Source organism: Prionailurus viverrinus, chromosome A1 (genome assembly GCF_022837055.1).
Source record: "Prionailurus viverrinus isolate Anna chromosome A1, UM_Priviv_1.0, whole genome shotgun sequence".
Classification (NCBI taxonomy): Eukaryota; Metazoa; Chordata; class Mammalia; order Carnivora; family Felidae; genus Prionailurus; species Prionailurus viverrinus.
In genome coordinates this window covers 154021018-154038727 of record NC_062561.1, presented here as the reverse complement: position 1 = coordinate 154038727, position 17710 = coordinate 154021018, and the positions used below count along the sequence as shown (strand labels likewise).

General features: G+C 36.4%; 1 protein-coding gene across 1 annotated transcript in view; it reads right to left on the bottom strand.

Moving 5' to 3' along the window:
• ADGRV1 (adhesion G protein-coupled receptor V1) overlaps positions 1–17710 on the bottom strand; it is a 563604-nt gene that overhangs the window by 187668 nt on the left and 358226 nt on the right. The window contains exon 85 of the mRNA XM_047878513.1: positions 5518–5696. Within this exon, the coding sequence (XP_047734469.1) occupies positions 5518–5696 (179 nt within the window). The remainder of the gene's footprint in view (positions 1–5517; positions 5697–17710) is intronic.

The following is a 17710-nucleotide window of genomic DNA, read 5'->3' as shown; positions in this document are numbered from 1 at the left end:
CCCCCCTCTCCCACTCATGCTTGCTCTCTCTCTTTCTTAAAAAAAAAAAAAAACAAAACAAAACAAAAAAAACTTAAAAAAAATCTCAGGGGGACTGGGTGGCTCAGTCGGTTAAGCATCTGACTTCAGCTCAGGTCATGATCTTGCAGTCCATGAGTTCGAGCCCCACATCAGACTCTGTGCTGACAGCTCAGAACCTGGGGCCTGCTTTGGATTCTGCGCTTCCCTTTCTCTCTAACCCTCCCCTGCTGGCACTCTTTCTTTCTCAAAATGAACAAACATTGAAAAAAACAAAAAAACAAAAAAACAACCAAACCACAAGATCTAATGATATGCTGCCTATACGAGAGTCACTTCAGCTCCAGGGACATACATAAGCTTACAGTAAAAAAGTGAAAAAGATATTCCATCAAGTGGAAACCAGAAGTGGGCAGGGATGGCTACACTTATATCAGACGAAATAAACTTCAACTCAAAATGTATAACAAGTGATAAAGAAAGCCATGATATAATAATGATAAAGGGTCAACTTATCAAGAACGTATATGACAATCATAAATACATACAGACCCAATGTCAGGGCACCCAAATATATAAGAAAATGTTAACAGATATGAAGGGAAAAATAAACAACAATAGGATAATAGTACGGAACTTCAATATTCCACTTTCACCAATTGATTGGTCTTCCATTAAGAAAATCAATAAGGAAATGTTGGACTTGAACTTTAGTCTATAGTTTAGACTAAATGGACCTAAAGACATATACAGAACATTCAATCCAAAGTAGCAGTATATCCATTTTTGTCATGTGCACATAGAGCATTTTCCAGAATAGACCATATATTAGGCTACAAAACAAGTCTTAAGAAATTTAAGAATATTGAAATCATACCAAATATCTTTTCCAACGGCAATGATATGAAATTAGAAATCAGTAACAGGAAGAAAACTGGAAATTTCACAAGAATGTGGAAATTAAAATTATACTCCTGACAGCAAATGGGTAAAAGAAGAAATCAAAAGGGAAATAAAAAAATGTCCTGGAAAAAAAACCCCACAACATCCCAAAACAATTCTAAGATGAGACTTATAGTGATAAATGCCAACATTAGGAAAAAATAAAGGTGTAAATTAACAACCTAACAAATTAAGAACACCTCAAGGAACTAGCAAAAAAGAATAAAATAAGCACAAAGTTAGCAGAAGAAAGGAAAGATCACAGAATGTTGGTGGGAATGTAAACTGGCACAGCCACTAAAGAAAACAGTACTGAAGTTCCTCAAAAAATTAAAAACAGAACTATCATATGATTTAGCAATCGTAACTCTGGGTATACATCCAAAGGAAATGAAATCTGGATCTCGAAGAGAGATCTGCACTCCCATTTTCACTGCAGTATTATTCACAATAGCTAAGATATGGAAACAACCTAAATGTCTGTCTCTAGATGAATGGATAAAGAAAATGTGATGTGTATATACATAACACACACACATACACACAAATATTTTTTTATATCAGTGCAATAGAATTTATTGAGCCATGAGAAAGAAGAAAATCGTGCCATTTGCAACAACATGGATAGACCCTGAGGGCATCAGGGATAGACAAAGAAAGACAAATACTGTATATTCTCACTTATATGAGGAATCTAAAAAAGCCAAATTCATAAAAACAGAGGGTAGAGTGTTGGTTGCCATGGGCTGCGGTTGGAGGAAATGGGGAGATGTTGGTCAAAAGGTACAAACTTTCAGTTATAAGATGAGTCAGTTCTGGGGATTCAATGTACAGCATAATGACTACAGAGAACAATAGTGTATTATATACATTTGAAAGTTGCTAAGAGTGTAAATCTTTCATTTGAAAGTGGCTAAGAGTGTAAATCTTAAATGTTCTTATCACACACATTTAAAAAGGTTAATTATGTGAGGTGATGGAAGTGTTAACTAAAACTCTATTGTAGCAGTCATTTTGCAAGTGATGTATCAAATCATCACCTTAAACTTACACAATAATATATGTCAACTGTGAAGCCCAGGAAATTTTTAACAAAATAAACAAAATAAATGCATACTGCCTGGCATACAATAAGAAGAAAAAAAAAAGGAAAGAAAAAAAATCAGATAAAACCCAGACAGTATAAGTAATAAAAAAATGAGTGTAGAAATTGATGAAGTTAAAATGAAACTGACAACAAATGCATAATAGAGATTATCCAGTAGTAAAAAGCTAGATTGGGGAAAGAAAAATAATATTAATAAACCCTCAGCAAGACTGATCAAGAGAGGGGAAAAAAAGTAAGAAAAGACACAAATTATCAATAACAAGAATGAAAAAAGTTTCATTACTGTAGATCTTATAAACATTAAAAAATTATAATACCGATGTGAAATAAAAACATTCATAGAAAAAAGATTTACCAAAATGATACAGGAAGAACTAGATACAAAAAATATGAATAGTTCCATTTAGTTTAAAGAAAATAAACCTGTAGTTAAAAGTGTTCCTGTAAGGTATCTGGGTGGCTCAGTCGGTTAAGCATCTGACTTTGACTCAGGTCATGATCTCATGTTTGCGAGTTAGAGTCCCACATCGCGTGGGCTCAAGCCCTGTATTGGGTGAGCTCGTGCCCTGCTTTGGTCAGCTCTGCTCTTCTCTCTCTCTCTTTCTCTCTCTCTCTCTCTCTGCTCCTTGCTCACTTGCACCTCCCCCCCCAAAAAAACCAAAACAAAACAAAAAAACAAGAAACAAAAACAAAAACAGCCTAGCTAGCTTCATGTGTAAAGTCTTCTAAAATACTAAGGAAGAAGGGTGTGCTGGCTGGCTCAGTCAGTAGGGCAAGCAACTCTTAATCTCGGGGGTCATAAGTTCAAGCCCCGTGTTGGGCACAGAGCTTACTTTAAAAAAACACAAAAAAACCACAAAAACAAAGAAGAAATAACACCGAACTTGAAAACCTTTCCAGCTAATAGGAGAAAAGAGATAGATTGCTTCTCACCTGTTTTTATAAAATTATCATAATCTAGGTTCCAAAGTTTGAGAAAAACATTTAAAAATAATAACTGGATATATGGATGCATTAGAGAAAATTCTTCATAGAAAGATGTTTTTTGTTACTGTGAAGTAACCACTACATGATAGATGAGCAGCTATTTCCCATAACCACAAATCCTATCATTACCGCTAGATAAAAGTTTTTACATGATGTTGTAAGTACAAAATATTTTACATAAATCATATCATAATTTGTATCCTTATACTGAAATTAAAGTGATAATGAAAATACAGAAGTAAAAATAAACTGTAACAAATTTACATAGGGATGATTTAGGAATTCTAAGTGAATGGAGGATCAATGTAACCTATAAGAGTGACAAAAGTTAGTCACTTTGGTCTAATAATCCCTAACATACGAAAACCAGGTAGAGGTTAATGTATTTTGCATTTTACTTATAATTGAGCCGATAATAAAAAACTTTTTGCAAAAGCCTCAGAAAGCAAATATTTTAACATTCAGTTGACTTGGACATTCTTGTACAATAGTTTATTTCTCTCTTAAATTTTTTTTTAATGTTTTATTTATTTTTGAGAGAGAGACAGAGATAGAGCATGAGCAGGGGAGGGGATTTATTTTTGAGTGAGAGAGGGGCTTTTATTTATTTTTGATAGAGGGAGGGAGACATAGAATCTGAAGCAATGCTCCAGCTGTCAGCACAGAGCCCGATGCAGGGCTCAAAATCATGAACCACGAGCCATGACCTGAGCAGAAGTTGGATGCTTAACTGACTGAGCCACCCAGGTGCCCCTATTTCTCTCTTTAAAAATCCCTTTAGAAGTACCAAGAGAGTTCCTTCTAATTAATATCACTTTTATCAGGTTCCATTTACCAAGGCTGGATGGGGACATGTGTTAATGCTAACACTGCTGCCAAGTAAGTCCTGTGTTGCCAGGAAGCTCATGAAAGGTATGGGCAGCTGGCAGCCAGGACTTGTCTCATGGTTGCTTTGTATTAGACAAAGAATGATGCTGAACTTTCTGACACTAATCCTGGCTGCCCAAGATTTAAATTAATGTCAGGGGTAACAAAATGTCACAACACAATTTTGAAAAGACACCATAATTCCCTTCTAGAAGATTAGGCTTTTAGAATTTTATATGCACAAATACATTATAATGCTATAAGGTAAACAGTATGAGGGAATCTTACTGAATCTTAATAAAAAATGACTATATTTGGCATCTCAGTGGGTGTGTGCGTATCACATAGCTAGTTTCCTTGGTTGAATGTAGTGGGGGATATGTGCGTGTGTGACTGCCTATTTGTGAAATACATTTGCATACCTCAATAATAAGTATTTATTAATTATTAATAGATAATTATAACTGATCAGGGGCAATAATGGTACTGAAATGATTTCTGCTTATATACTACTTTTACATTTAAAGATTATTCACATCTATTAACTAGTAATAATAATAATAATAATAACCTGTGAGATAATTAGGTAATACTATCTTCATAAGATTGTGAATAAGCTATTCTTTATTTAGAAATGTTACTTTTCCCCTCTAATCCTCATTACACCAAGGGAGCTGATTAAACTTTAATATTATAAAGGTTTTTAAAATTTATTTATTTACTTTGAGAGAGCAAAGGAGCGTGCAAGTGGGGAAGGGGCAGAGAGAGGGAGAGCCAGAATCCCAAGCAGGCTCCACTCTATCAGTGCAGATCCTGAGGTGAGGCTTGAACTCCAGAACCACGAGATCATGACCCAAGCCAAGATCAAGTCGGGTGCTTAACTGACTGAGCCACCCAGGTACCCCTAATTTTTTTTTCCCTGCGTGTGGAGTCAATAAAAAGAGCTGGGTGGTCCTCAACGCCATAAGATACCAGATTCAGGATTAAGGCATGTATATATGTGTGTATATACAAATTTGTTACATTTTAAGACTATTAGTGTACTTTAGTAAGAATATACAAGAAGGTTGTAGTTGACCCTGTCTCTTTCCTGTGTACTTTTGCAGACACTTTCCATTCACTCTGATACAGTCTTTTGGTATTTAAGGATGTTATGGATGTCAGTAACTATCATTTTCTCCCATCCCCCCACCCCCAAATAAATATCAGAGTCCTTAGATAATATGCCATACTCCCTATTTTTCATTGTTTCTACTCTTTATCAAAATTTTCATAGTTCTCTGATTTCACTAGGTATTTTTGTCTCAATCTAATAAACTAAATTACACTAAAGTACAAATTACTGTGAACCATCTAATACATCAACTCACCTGAGAAAAGTGCATCTATCAAGGGAACTGGAAAGGTAATAGTTTCTTACTTAAAGGGATAATTAGAGGAAGCAGAGATGCAGACAATCTGGGAGGAATGCAAGGTCTTCCTGGTATTCCTCCTTTAGTCATACCACCTCGTCAAATGTTTCACCATCTACTACTAAAGCTGTCTGGGTACAAAAGGCTAAAAAGGCTAAATGAGTTGTGCCTGGATGTACTTACAGGTCACCATGGATGAGTCCATAGATCTGTGGCATGCTCTGATGATAGATTCCTCTCAAAATAACTATGAGGAGAATCACCACAAAAGCTGGAAGTCCCCAACTCAGAAGGAAAAATAGCAGATATCGCCTCTCTGAGTGTTCATCGTTCATCACCAGTACGTACCAGAAATTCACAGACTAAAGAAGGAAACAGAACATAAAATGAACAGGTTCTGGTCTAATGGCACAGGAAACAAACTTACTACTGACCAACAAAGGGCTACCATTACTTTATAATTATTTTTTATTTGATTTTTTTTAGTTAGTTCACAGAAATTCAGGATACCTCCCAAATCTTGAAATAGTGAAAATATTTATTATACCTTTTATTTTTCTTAGTTTGCTTTGATTTATTGTCACAATCATCTATGATTGTTCTGTGAATGTGTCTTTGAAGAAACATACATTGATATTCAAACCTACTTCTCCTGTGAACAACTTCATGATGATAATGAAGCAAATAGCCCATTGTTCTAGACTATTGGACAATTTTTATTATGGCCTTTCTGACAGGGTTAGACACTTTTCTAGGAATGTGTACATAATTGTGAAGATAGCCCCATGTCAGTTCCCAGTACGGGATACAGATGAGTAAACAGAAAATGACTCCACAGAGAAAAAAGTACTATGATGGGGTAGTTTTTGTAGCTGTTTTTCTTTCTCAGTTTATACTCTTTTTCATTCATTTACCTGACAAATATTTACTGAATGCTTACTGAATTCCAGGGACCAGTCCTGGCACAGGGGATATAGCAGTGAAAGAGATAGGGGAGGTATTTGCTTTCTTGTATGTTAGTTTCCAAACAAGTGGGAAAGAAATATTAATGAAAATATTTGTTTTATATTTATATCATATTTTATATCCATTATTTCTTATTTAGATAAAAATATAAAAGATAAGCATATAGAGAATCAGGAAGATGAGGGGGAGCATCAGATAAACAGAATAGGAAAACAAAATGTTCTTATTGGCCCCAAATCCCACGCTTTAGCTCCCACGCCTAAGCCAAATTTGGAGCTTATATATTCTGCCTTCTAGTGTTCTCTTTCCATTAGAGTACTTATGTTTAATTACATTTAGCAGAGCAACAACACTGAACGTCATTTCTCATGCAATGACACTTCTTTACTAAATAAATCCTCCTTCTCAGTTTCATCTGGTGGAAAACGTGTGAGCATAAATACATATATACACCTACACACACACACACACACACATACATACATAAGTATTTATATATATCAGAGAGCTAGCTAATCAGGAGCAAGCAACAATGCCATAGCTTTGGTCCCCTTATGCATACAATGAGGTTATTACAAAGATTAAATGAGATATTATGTATAAAGTGCTGAGCACATTGTCACCATTAGAAAATGTTACCACCTCCCTTAAATCTCCTTTTGGGGGCGCCTGGGTGGCTCAGTCGGTTGAGCGGCCAACTTCGGCTCAGGTCACGATCTCGCGGTCCGTGAGTTTGAGCCCCGCGTCGGGCTCTGGGCTGATGGCTCAGAGCCTGGAGCCTGTTTCAGATTCTGTGTCTCCCTCTCTCTGACCCTCCCCCATTCATGCTCTGTCTCTCTCTGTCTCAAAAATAAATAAATGTTAAAAAAAAAAATTAAAAAAAAATAAATCTCCTTTTAGGATGTTAGACAGTGTGAAAGACAAAAGATAAACCATCTAAGACCAAAAGTAAGCTGTGATACAATGGAAACTCTTTCTATGGGATAAATAAGCACGTCTAATGTTCATGGGAAGGCTTTTAGGTGCTGCTTACAGAGTCTTCCAAGTAAGGTTCTATCTGGACCTAATCAGCCTTGAGGGATTAGTACTGAACGGCCTAAGCCAGGAAAAAATAAAAATGTTTGGTTACTTGGAGATTTTTGTCTCTGAATTTTATTTCCTGTCAGCACTCCATATCTTTATGTATATCTGCGTATGCCTGTAATTATGAAGCATGTTTTGAGTTGTTCCTTATGTAAATTTGTTCTAACTTCTTTTTCAAACCATTGGGTCCAACAGGGTTTTCTCCCTTCTTTCCATAATTAGGACCGGGATGCGCACCCAAGTAAGTGGGACCGCCATCAACTGTCTGACGCTGAGGTGATCAAACAGCCTGTTACAGAATAAAAATTCAGGCAAAAGAAGGATGATTAGCCCATTTCCCAAATAAAAGTATGAATTATTTACTTTAAATAGATGTTTGTGTGTATCCATATAAGATGGTAACTCAGTGGGACAGTTGGTGGAAGAATCAGAAAAGAGTGGGTTAAATGACTTCTAAGTTGGTTCATCATGATAGAGATTGGGATATTTCAGAAATGCCTGCTTTTATAGAGATGGACATTAGTTCTATCAGTTAGAATCGCCCAGTCTTTTGGCAACTGTCTGACCTTTACCAGAGGCTCAGATAAGACTGACACAAGTGTAACTGTTGGCTAGATTTGGACATGCATGGCTTCTGCTCCAAAAAGCTCAAGGCACAGTGCTGATGAACAAACAACACAATTCCTATAGTCACAACCTTTTGTTGACTTTAAAAAAAAAATCCTTTTCCCTTCCAAAAGAATCCAACCACTGACATGTACTTTAAGGACAGGATTTCCCACTGTAAGTTTTGTTTTGTTTTCTTCTTTTTGCTACAGAATTGAGATACAATGTAATGAAATGATGTTTAATTATCTTAGAAATACCATATGGCTCAAAGATAAAATCTGTGTTGGTGAGCTAACTTCAAGTTTTACTTGAATTTTAAGATATTTTAATATAGTATGGTAGGTACCTTTTGAGATACGACTGGGTCATGAGGTCTTCTCAGAACCCTATCTTTCCACTACTGATTCCACTCCCAAATATGCAGAGTGGATTCATGACCCTGTTCTTCCATTCATAGCTGATTTGATCTGGGACAGAAGTTTGACCCAAGCTGGGTCAATTATGAATCACTGAATTTCTTGAAATTCAGCTGGTCAGCTGAAAAAAGAGCACATAGGAACTTTAGCGGTAGGAATAGGCAACAGCCCAGGGAAGAGAGAAAGTGTGTTTTCAGAGGAGACAATTCTTACAGTTCTTGGGTTCAGTAAGTTATCCTACATGCTTATTATTCCTTTTATGATTTAAATGTTTGCTCAAATTAGTTCAATTTAGTTTGTTGTTAAAAGAAAAAAAGGAAAATGAGTGAGATATATAATGCTATTCAAAAGCAGTGGGATTAAAATCACCAGTTACCACCATTCTCTAAACAGAGAAGACAGTGGAGCAGTGACTACGTTCTTTTCCTTGTAATCACGGTTCCTCTCTTGTAATCTGAGGTAAGAGGGTTTAAAGACCATCATGTCTGTATGATAATTTCATGTTGACAGATTCACAGCATATGCAATCTGTGTGCCTTGGTGTCTGTGTGATGACCCAATACTGGAACCAACGAAATTTTGAGAACTCAATGCAAGTTAAAGGGTGTCACTCTCACCCAAACATGCTTCAGGTGGACTGAGCATGGCTTACTGTTCACTGTCCATATGTCACTTTTTTCCTGCCAAACACTGTGAACTGAAAATTTCAATAGTTAGGTCTCTATGTACGTTTCTATCTCTAAGCTTTAAAATTTTTGTTAGAACCATCTTATGGGCCATCTCAAGACATCACCACTACGTAGTCATGCTATTTTTTAGCCAAAATGTTACTATCCCCCAATTTAGCCAACTGTATTAATCTAACTTGAGTATACTTCATAACACACAGCTCACAGGTTCCTAGCATTACTGTAATGTAGGCTGAAGGCAAGCCCCAAATGATTCAAAACTATTTTCAGCTTTAGGAACCCAACAGACACTTCGAAAGGGACAACTGAATAAAATGTTTTGCAGTGTCCAAAAATCAGTGATGTTACCAAAGTCACATTAAAAAAAAATTTTTTTTAAATACTTTTTTTTTTTCAATGTTTATTTATTTTTGGGACAGAGAGAGACAGAGCATGAACGGGGGAGGGGCAGAGAGAGAGGGAGACACAGAATCGGAAACAGGCTCCAGGCTCTGAGCCATCAGCCCAGAGCCCGACGCGGGGCTCGAACTCACGGACCGCGAGATCGTGACCTGGCTGAAGTCGGACGCTTAACCGACTGCGCCACCCAGACGCCCCAAAAAAAATTTTTTTTTAAATCTTTATTTATCTTTGAGAGAGAGAGACAGAACGTGAGCAGGGGTGGAACAGAGAGAGAAGGAGACACAGAATCCAAAGCAGGCTCCAGGCTCTGAGCTGTCAGCACAAAGCCTGATACAGGGCTCAAACCCATGAACTGCGAGATCATGACCTGAGCTGAAGTCAGACGCTCAACCGACTCAGCTACCCAGGCGCCCCACCAGTCACATTTTTAACATCACCTCTAAACACTGCTACATTTACCACCTTCCGAGGGCACCTGGGTGGCTCAGTCAGTTTAACTATCTGACTTTGGCTCAGGTCATGATCTCGCGGTCTGTGAGTTCAAGCCCCATGTTGGGCTCTGTGCGGATGGCTTAGAGCCTGCAGCCTGCTTCGGATTCTGTGTCTCCCTCTCTCTCTGTCCCTCCCTTGCTCATGCTCTTTCTCTCTCTGTCTCTCAAAAATAAGTAAACATTGAAAAAAAATAAAGTTTCAGGTAAATAATAATCTAAATCATGAGTTTAAAAATTTTTTGAAAAGACACGTTGATTTAGTGACTTGATTTGGATTATGACGTGGTTGTGCATGGATAAGCTGTATGTTTTTGGCCAACATTATTTGGTTCCTCTGGGTTTCAGTTTCCTTCTCTGGTAAAGGGACAAGTTAAACTATGCTACTAACAATTTCCTTACTCATACTTTATGATTGAATCATTGTAGAAATTACAATTTCTTAAATAAAAACACTAATGGTATGGATGCTCAGACTGTGAATTTTAGAAGTTAATACCAAGTTTACAGATCATCTTACCACACATATCCTCTTATTAGAGATGAGGAAGCAAGGGCAATGAGAGAAAAGTACAGCTTTTTCATATTTTGGTTAATTATAGAGCTGGGATTAGAAAATAAGTCCAAGGTTCCTCTGAAGACTGATTAAGATTTATTTCCATAGAGACTCACAAAAATATTGACAATATTTTTCACACGAGAGCTTTTTCCCCCCTCTCATTTCCCCCAAACACTTCCTATGCCTGTGGAGATGCATTTTTCTTGTAAAAGTATGGAAATTACCCTTTCTCTTTTCCTCTCCATTTTTTTTGCTAACCCTAAAACACATTTTACAAAGGTTTATCAGAAGATAAATTGTTCAAACATGACTGTGACATGTGGGAAATTAATTTTTGTATACCTCAGAGTATCTAGTAAAATGCTTTGCATATAGTATTTGCTGAGAAATACCAAACAAATGAAGATCTATACAATTTGAGTTAATAAGTTTTGTTGAATTTAACAATTTTATAATTTGGTTTAGTTACTGAGTTTACTCAGTTATATACTATCTTGCCAGAAAAGATTGTTGGGAGGCTCAAAAATTTTAATTGATTTGCTTGAACTCCTAGTGACAAGGATCAAAGTTAACTGGTGCAAACTTTAAAATGTTAAATGCAATAATTTATGAGAGGAAGAATGGAACCAATATTTACTAATTGAGTAATAAATGTAGACGCCACTTTTAACTATATCTCATTTAATCAAAACAATGGTTTTCCTAACTTTTATTATAGTTTTTTTCTTTTTCCCATTTTCTTTTCTTTCTTTCTTTCTTTCTTTTTTTTTAACACACAGGAGGAAGCTGAGGATGGAAGAAGTAACTGAAGTTGTTAGAATTTAAATTCTTTTTTTTTTAATTTTTAAATGTTTATTTATTTTGAGAGACAGAGAGAGACACGGAGTGTGAGTGGGGGAGGGGCAGAGAGAGAGAGGGGACAGAATCTGAAGCAGGCTCCAGGCTCTGAGCTGTCAGCACAGAGCCTGATGTGGGGCATGAACTCATAAGCTGTGAGATCATGACCTGAGCTGAAGTCAGATGCTTAACTGACTGAGCCACCCAAGCGCCCCAGAATTTAAATTGATTCTGATTAAAATGCAAACCAACCAAAATAGCTAGATATAATCTAGGTCAAATATAGATAGGAATAAACTAAAAAATCATGTGTCTGTAAGTATAGTTACTTATATTCTTATACAGACACATCTCTTCATTTTTATAGTAACATTTTCAGTGACTACTACTATTTTCCAATATCCACATAGGAAAAATGAAGACTTACCTTATTAATTATCATAGGCCATAATTATGCTTTCATATGCTCCATAAACACAAATTCATTAGTTTACTCATATAACATATATTAATATATCAGATATTAGTACATTTGTAAAACATAAAGGTGAAATTCTTTTTATTTTTTTATAATTAAAAGTAGGCTTCCTGAGCCCCATATATTTTTATGCTACGTGGGGTAAGACTGGTATCTTGCCTGTCATTTAATATGTGGTTATTAACTCTGTCACCAGAAACCTTAGACTGATTTATAGTATCAAGTTTACTCAGAGATCATGGATGCTATTAATTGTGTCATTATCATATGTTCTTAGTCGTTCATTTCAGAGAAGAGTCTAAGAAATGTTACCACATGTCCTTGCTAAAGTTAGCCTCCCTCTTTCTTTTTTTTTTTTTTTTTTTTCAATGTTTATTTATTTTTGGGACAGAGAGAGACAGAGCATGAACGGGGGAGGGGCAGAGAGAGAGGGAGACACAGAATCGGAAGCAGGCTCCAGGCTCTGAGCCATCAGCCCAGAGCCCGACGCGGGGCTCGAACTCCCGGACCGCGAGATCGTGACCTGGCTGAAGCCGGACGCTTAACCAACTGCGCCACCCAGGCGCCCCGCCTCCCTCTTTCTTAACAATTATGCGTGAAATAAATTGCAAGGCTTTTTGAGGACTGGAGAATTCAGTATTTCCTGGGTATGTCATTTTTATCTTTATAATTACCAGTCCGTTGTCCTTAATAGCTTTGATGTCTTCCCAAATTAAATCAATGATGAAGGAGAAACACAGCTAGTTGTAGCATTTTCCTTCTTGTTGCTATGCCCTGGCACTAAATAGCCTTTCTGCCAAGGAATAAATAATATGTATATTTGCTTCTTCATAGCCTGATTTTACACAGAAATTAAGGCACAAGTTACAATTGCTGAATGATTTCTAACTTTATCCTGCAATTAAAAAATATGTTCTTTGGGGTGCCTGGGTGGCTCAGTCAGTTAAGCATCTGACTTTGGCTCAGGTCGTGATCTCGCAGTTCCTGAGTTTAAGCCCTGCATCGGGCTTGCAGCTGTCAGCCTGCCAGCATGGAGCTCGCTTCAGATCCTCTGTCCCCCTCCTTCTCTGCCTCTCCCCAGCTCACACTTCCTCAAAAAATAAATAAAAAACATGAAAAATTTAACAAAAAAATTTTTCTTCAAGTAAGCTTTAGTTTTAAAATAAAACATTATACTATTTCCCTAAGCATGAAATCAACAAATTGTAAGGGTAATCGAAGGTTTGGATATTGTTCATATCTGAAGTAGACTGCTATATGATTTTGGTGACAGGAAATGATCATAAAAGTGGGCCAAATGAATATACAGAAAAAGTAAGTTTCTATTTACCCATATTATATACTAACATCTCGAATAAGTTACTTGTGATTTATTTTCTTCATGGATTAACTCATGGTCTGGCAGTTCATCTCACAGTACATTTCATGTAAATGTTAATAGTAAAGGCACAAGTTCTAGGAATTTATTCTAAGAATATTCCAAAAGTAAATAAATATTCAGAATGCAAGGATGTTCAAGGAAACATAGTTTATACTAGAAAATTAACTGAAATTAACTAGTATTTCATTAATAAGAGACCAGAAAAATAAACTATGGAATAACCATATTATAAAATAGGAAAAAAAGTGTAACTGTATTTGGTAAATGTGTGTATAAATAAATTTATATGCACTATATATAAGTAAATAAACACACACGCACACAAGAATATACACATATGTGCTTTTTTATATATTTATAAATGTTTGTATATTTGTGGAATACTTCTGGAAAGATACACAGGAAACCACTAACAGTGTTTACATTTGGGAGTAGGGTTGAGGGTAAAGCAGAGGGTGGAAAGTGTGTGAAATAGGGAGAAACAGATGTACTTTTCATTTTATTTTTCTCTTCAGTGTTTGACTATGTTTTGTACCACAAGTATATGCTATTTCTAAAATGAAAGCAAATCAAAACAGAAAAAGGAAATGAAAATAGAACAATAGAAACTAGGAAAAGACAGTAAAAATCGTACAAGAGTTTAAATTCTCACTGTTCGTTTTTCTGAAAGTAGACATGATCGGCTGTTTTAAGGAAGTGGAAGATTATTTCAGTAGTTTCATGGTTTTTGCATGATGAACAAGGATAATTCAGGTTCCATGGCCTAAAAGGGAATTTGTGAGTTGTTTGCTTGAAAAAAAAAATAAGGGAAATAGTTTGTTACCCTATTCCAATCATTAGTGATACAACTTCCCTGTCCAGAAAGGGGGAAGCCTAAAGAAACAGAGTGAAGGTCACCAGTTACAGATGCTGTGATGAGCCATGCGAGTACGTCAGTACAAGAGGTTAGAAGTTATTTATCTAGCTTGCTGAAGCTTCACAGCTAGTTGCTGTCTGCCTCACTCTGAGTCTCTCCCTACTATTCTCAAGCAAACTCTCTTTTGGGAATAAAAAAGTGGAAATTGTACTGGAAAAACATAGTTTGTAACGTGTTTCAAAATCCATGGAATATTAGCCATACATATTTGCTTAGCCAATAATATTGGGTAAATATGTATGGAGCAGTTGGTGCCAGGCACAATTCCAAGCTCTTTTCACGTATGAATTCATTTCATCTTTCCACAATCCTCAAAGATGGGTACTGTTATTACGAATCTGATTATTCAGATAAGAAAATCTAGGCTCAGAAAAGTTATGTAACTTGTTTACTGATAAAATCTTTCATTAACTACTCTAAAATATAATCCAGTTTTACTATAATGTACTAAAAGTATATAATATAAAAGTTCAAGATAAAGTTATTTAAATGCATTTTTTCTAACACTGAAGATATGAGGCAGGTCAAAATGAACAGTAATTCTGACATGCTAAGTCCAATGATTAAAAGTTAATGGTTAGGGGCGCCTGGGTGACTCAGTCGGTAAAGCGTCCGACTTCGGTTCAGGTCATGATCTCACAGTTTGTGAGTTGGAGCCCCACGTTGGGCTCTGGGCTGACAGCTCAGAGCCTGGAGCCTGTTTCAGATTCTGTGTCCCTCTCTCACTCTGCCCCTCCCCTGCTAGTCGCTGTCTTTCTCTTTCTCTTTCTCTCTCTCTCTCAAGAATAAATAAAACATTCAAAAAAAAGTTAATGGTTAACTTCTTGTCATAAGCTATGCACACACATACATAAGTCAAATTCTGTCCTATTCTGTTAAAAATAAGAAGTAGAATTACTAAAATGTTAATATTAAAAAATTTTTAAACCCTAATTGACTATCAGGATTGGATTAACAGCAATCTAATCTTTTACACAATGTTTTAAAAATGGATTCTAGTTTTGAGGCGCCTGCGTGGCTCAGCAGGTTAGGCATCTGACTTCAGCTCAGGTCATGATCTCACAGTCCATGAGTTTGAATTCCACACTGGGCTCTGTGCTGACAGCTTGGAGCCTGAAGCCTGCTTCAGATTCTGTGTCTCCCCCCCTCTCTCTCTGCCCCTTCCCCACTCATGCTGTCTCTCAAAAATGTATAAATGTTAAAAAAAAAATTTTTTTTAATGGATTCTATTTTAAAAATAAGATTTTAGCAGGCAGTAGTTTACAAATAGGAAAACACATGTTGGTAAAGTGACAACCTCTTCCCACAAAGTAACTCATTAGAAGTAACCTACCTAGAATGAGAAATTATTGAATTTTCCCCTTGTGGTTGCACCACAAACCATGAAAAATGTGTGGTGTGCCATCTGAAATACATTAAACTTCACTGGTACTTTCAATACTTTTCCTAACCAATAGCCATACAGATATCTAATTACCTTACTAAATGTCCATCAGCCACAATCTTATTTACTTAAGACTGGAAAAAGAGATAGAGAATACATCAGTCTCTATTGAGTTGGGTAAAATCTTATATGTGATCCCATCTAACACTGCCCCAAGGCAGGAAAACATGTTTGAAAGTTGCTCATTTATCCCTGTTTGAATATATTTCACTGACTGGTACTTTCTGTTTAGAGAAACAACCTCTTCAATTTTGACAGTTTTATTGGCTATCAAAGACGTTAAAGTGAATCAAAACTTGCTTCCCTAATTTTGGACCCATTTGTGCCATTCTTCCAACTAGAGCTACAGACCACGCTTTATTTCCTGTAGCAGCACTTCCAGTATTTGTGGACAGCCATCACATCACTCTAAATTCTTTCCAGGTTAGTTATCTCCAGCTGCCTCAATGTTTCTTACAAGACTGTTTCCAACTTCTCATTGGCTAGTTAATATTCCTGGTGAAACAGGATTCATGAAAGTGGTTACAGGGTCCCAAGGTTTCTTGAACATTTGTAGATTACAGTGTAACCATGATTCCCTCACCTACCTCTATGCTGTTATTAATGTAACCTAGGTCTGTGTTGTTTTTGTAGTTGCTGTTTTAAGCAATCTGGTCACACATTTGATTGCACCTAAGTCTGTGTTAAATTAATATTTCAGGTGGTTTATCTTAACCCCATCAGATTATGTTCAGTTTTCAATCTTTCACAGCAGTTTCTCTATGTTGATTCTACCTGCATCGCTAATCCAGGCAGCTTTCTGTTTTAGCTGTTTTCTCAACTTTGTATCATCTGCATACCTGATAGGACAGTTTCCTGGGTCTTTATCTGACTCATTCATCAAAAACTGAGTAGGGCAGGGACTTGGACAAAGACCTTCCACACAACACTGAGGACCTCAGTCCAAGCAGATAAATAACAATATATACATGGTACACATAAAAAGTTCAGCTTAAACTCTTAAAATAATTTTGCAAAGAATCTAGTAAATACTTTAATATCAGCAAATATTAAGTTTTATGTTATATGGTTTAGATTTAGCTTAACTTTTTTTATATTTCAAATTTTTTATTTTAATGTTTATTTATGACATAGAAAGCACGAGCTGGGGAGAGGAAGAGAGAGGGAGGGACAGAGGATCCAAAATGGGCTCAACAGTGACAACACTGACAGCAGTGAGCCCAATGTGGGGCTCAAACTCACAAACCATGAGATCATGACCTGAGCCAAAGTTGGGTGCTCAACCGACTGAGCCACCCAGGTGCCCCAAGATCTAGCTTTACTTTTTAATTATGGGGGAGGGGTTTGAGAACACCAGAAGCTTTTCATAATTAGAGCTGCTTAAAGACCTATGAAATAATAATTCTATGAAGAAGGAATTACCCTCGTATGCAGATTTAGAAACAAAACTTGGAAAAGGCCAAAAACTTGATTAAAGTTACAAAGATAGTGGCAAAATCAGAATTCAAACCCAGATTCAGGGCTTTAATTACTGCAATTAGTTCTATTAACTAAATAATTCAGTTCAGTTCTCCCAACAACTATAATATCATACCTTGCAAAATATCCCTTCCATGAGTTTGTATGGTACTCTCATATTCTTTCATTATTGCTGTGTAGTGAAAACCCCACATCCTTTTATTCAACAAGAAAAAAGAATATGCAAGCACTGAATGCATCTGTTTGCATGAAATAGTTCACATGCATACTCAAAAACACAAACAAAACTTTGTATCGTATGAAAGATTTAACAATATCAAAGCATTATCAAAGGCAACATTTCATTTAGTTGAGCCATTTAATGACATTAACACTACTTAAGTGGATCCAGTTTTCATATTTTTCTCTTTATCAAGCAAATCTGCATAGGACAATGAAGAGAACTTGGGATTTTAGGCAGAAAAGGAAGAGTTCACGTCTCTCTGCAACGTTTACTAGTTCCTCCGGTGTATACTAGGACTGTTCAAGTCTTACTCTGTACTTTCTCCCAAAGCGATCTCTTCCAAAGCAATGCACTCCTTTTCCAACTGTAAGTCAACAATTTTCTTAAGTATTTATATAGCATGGGC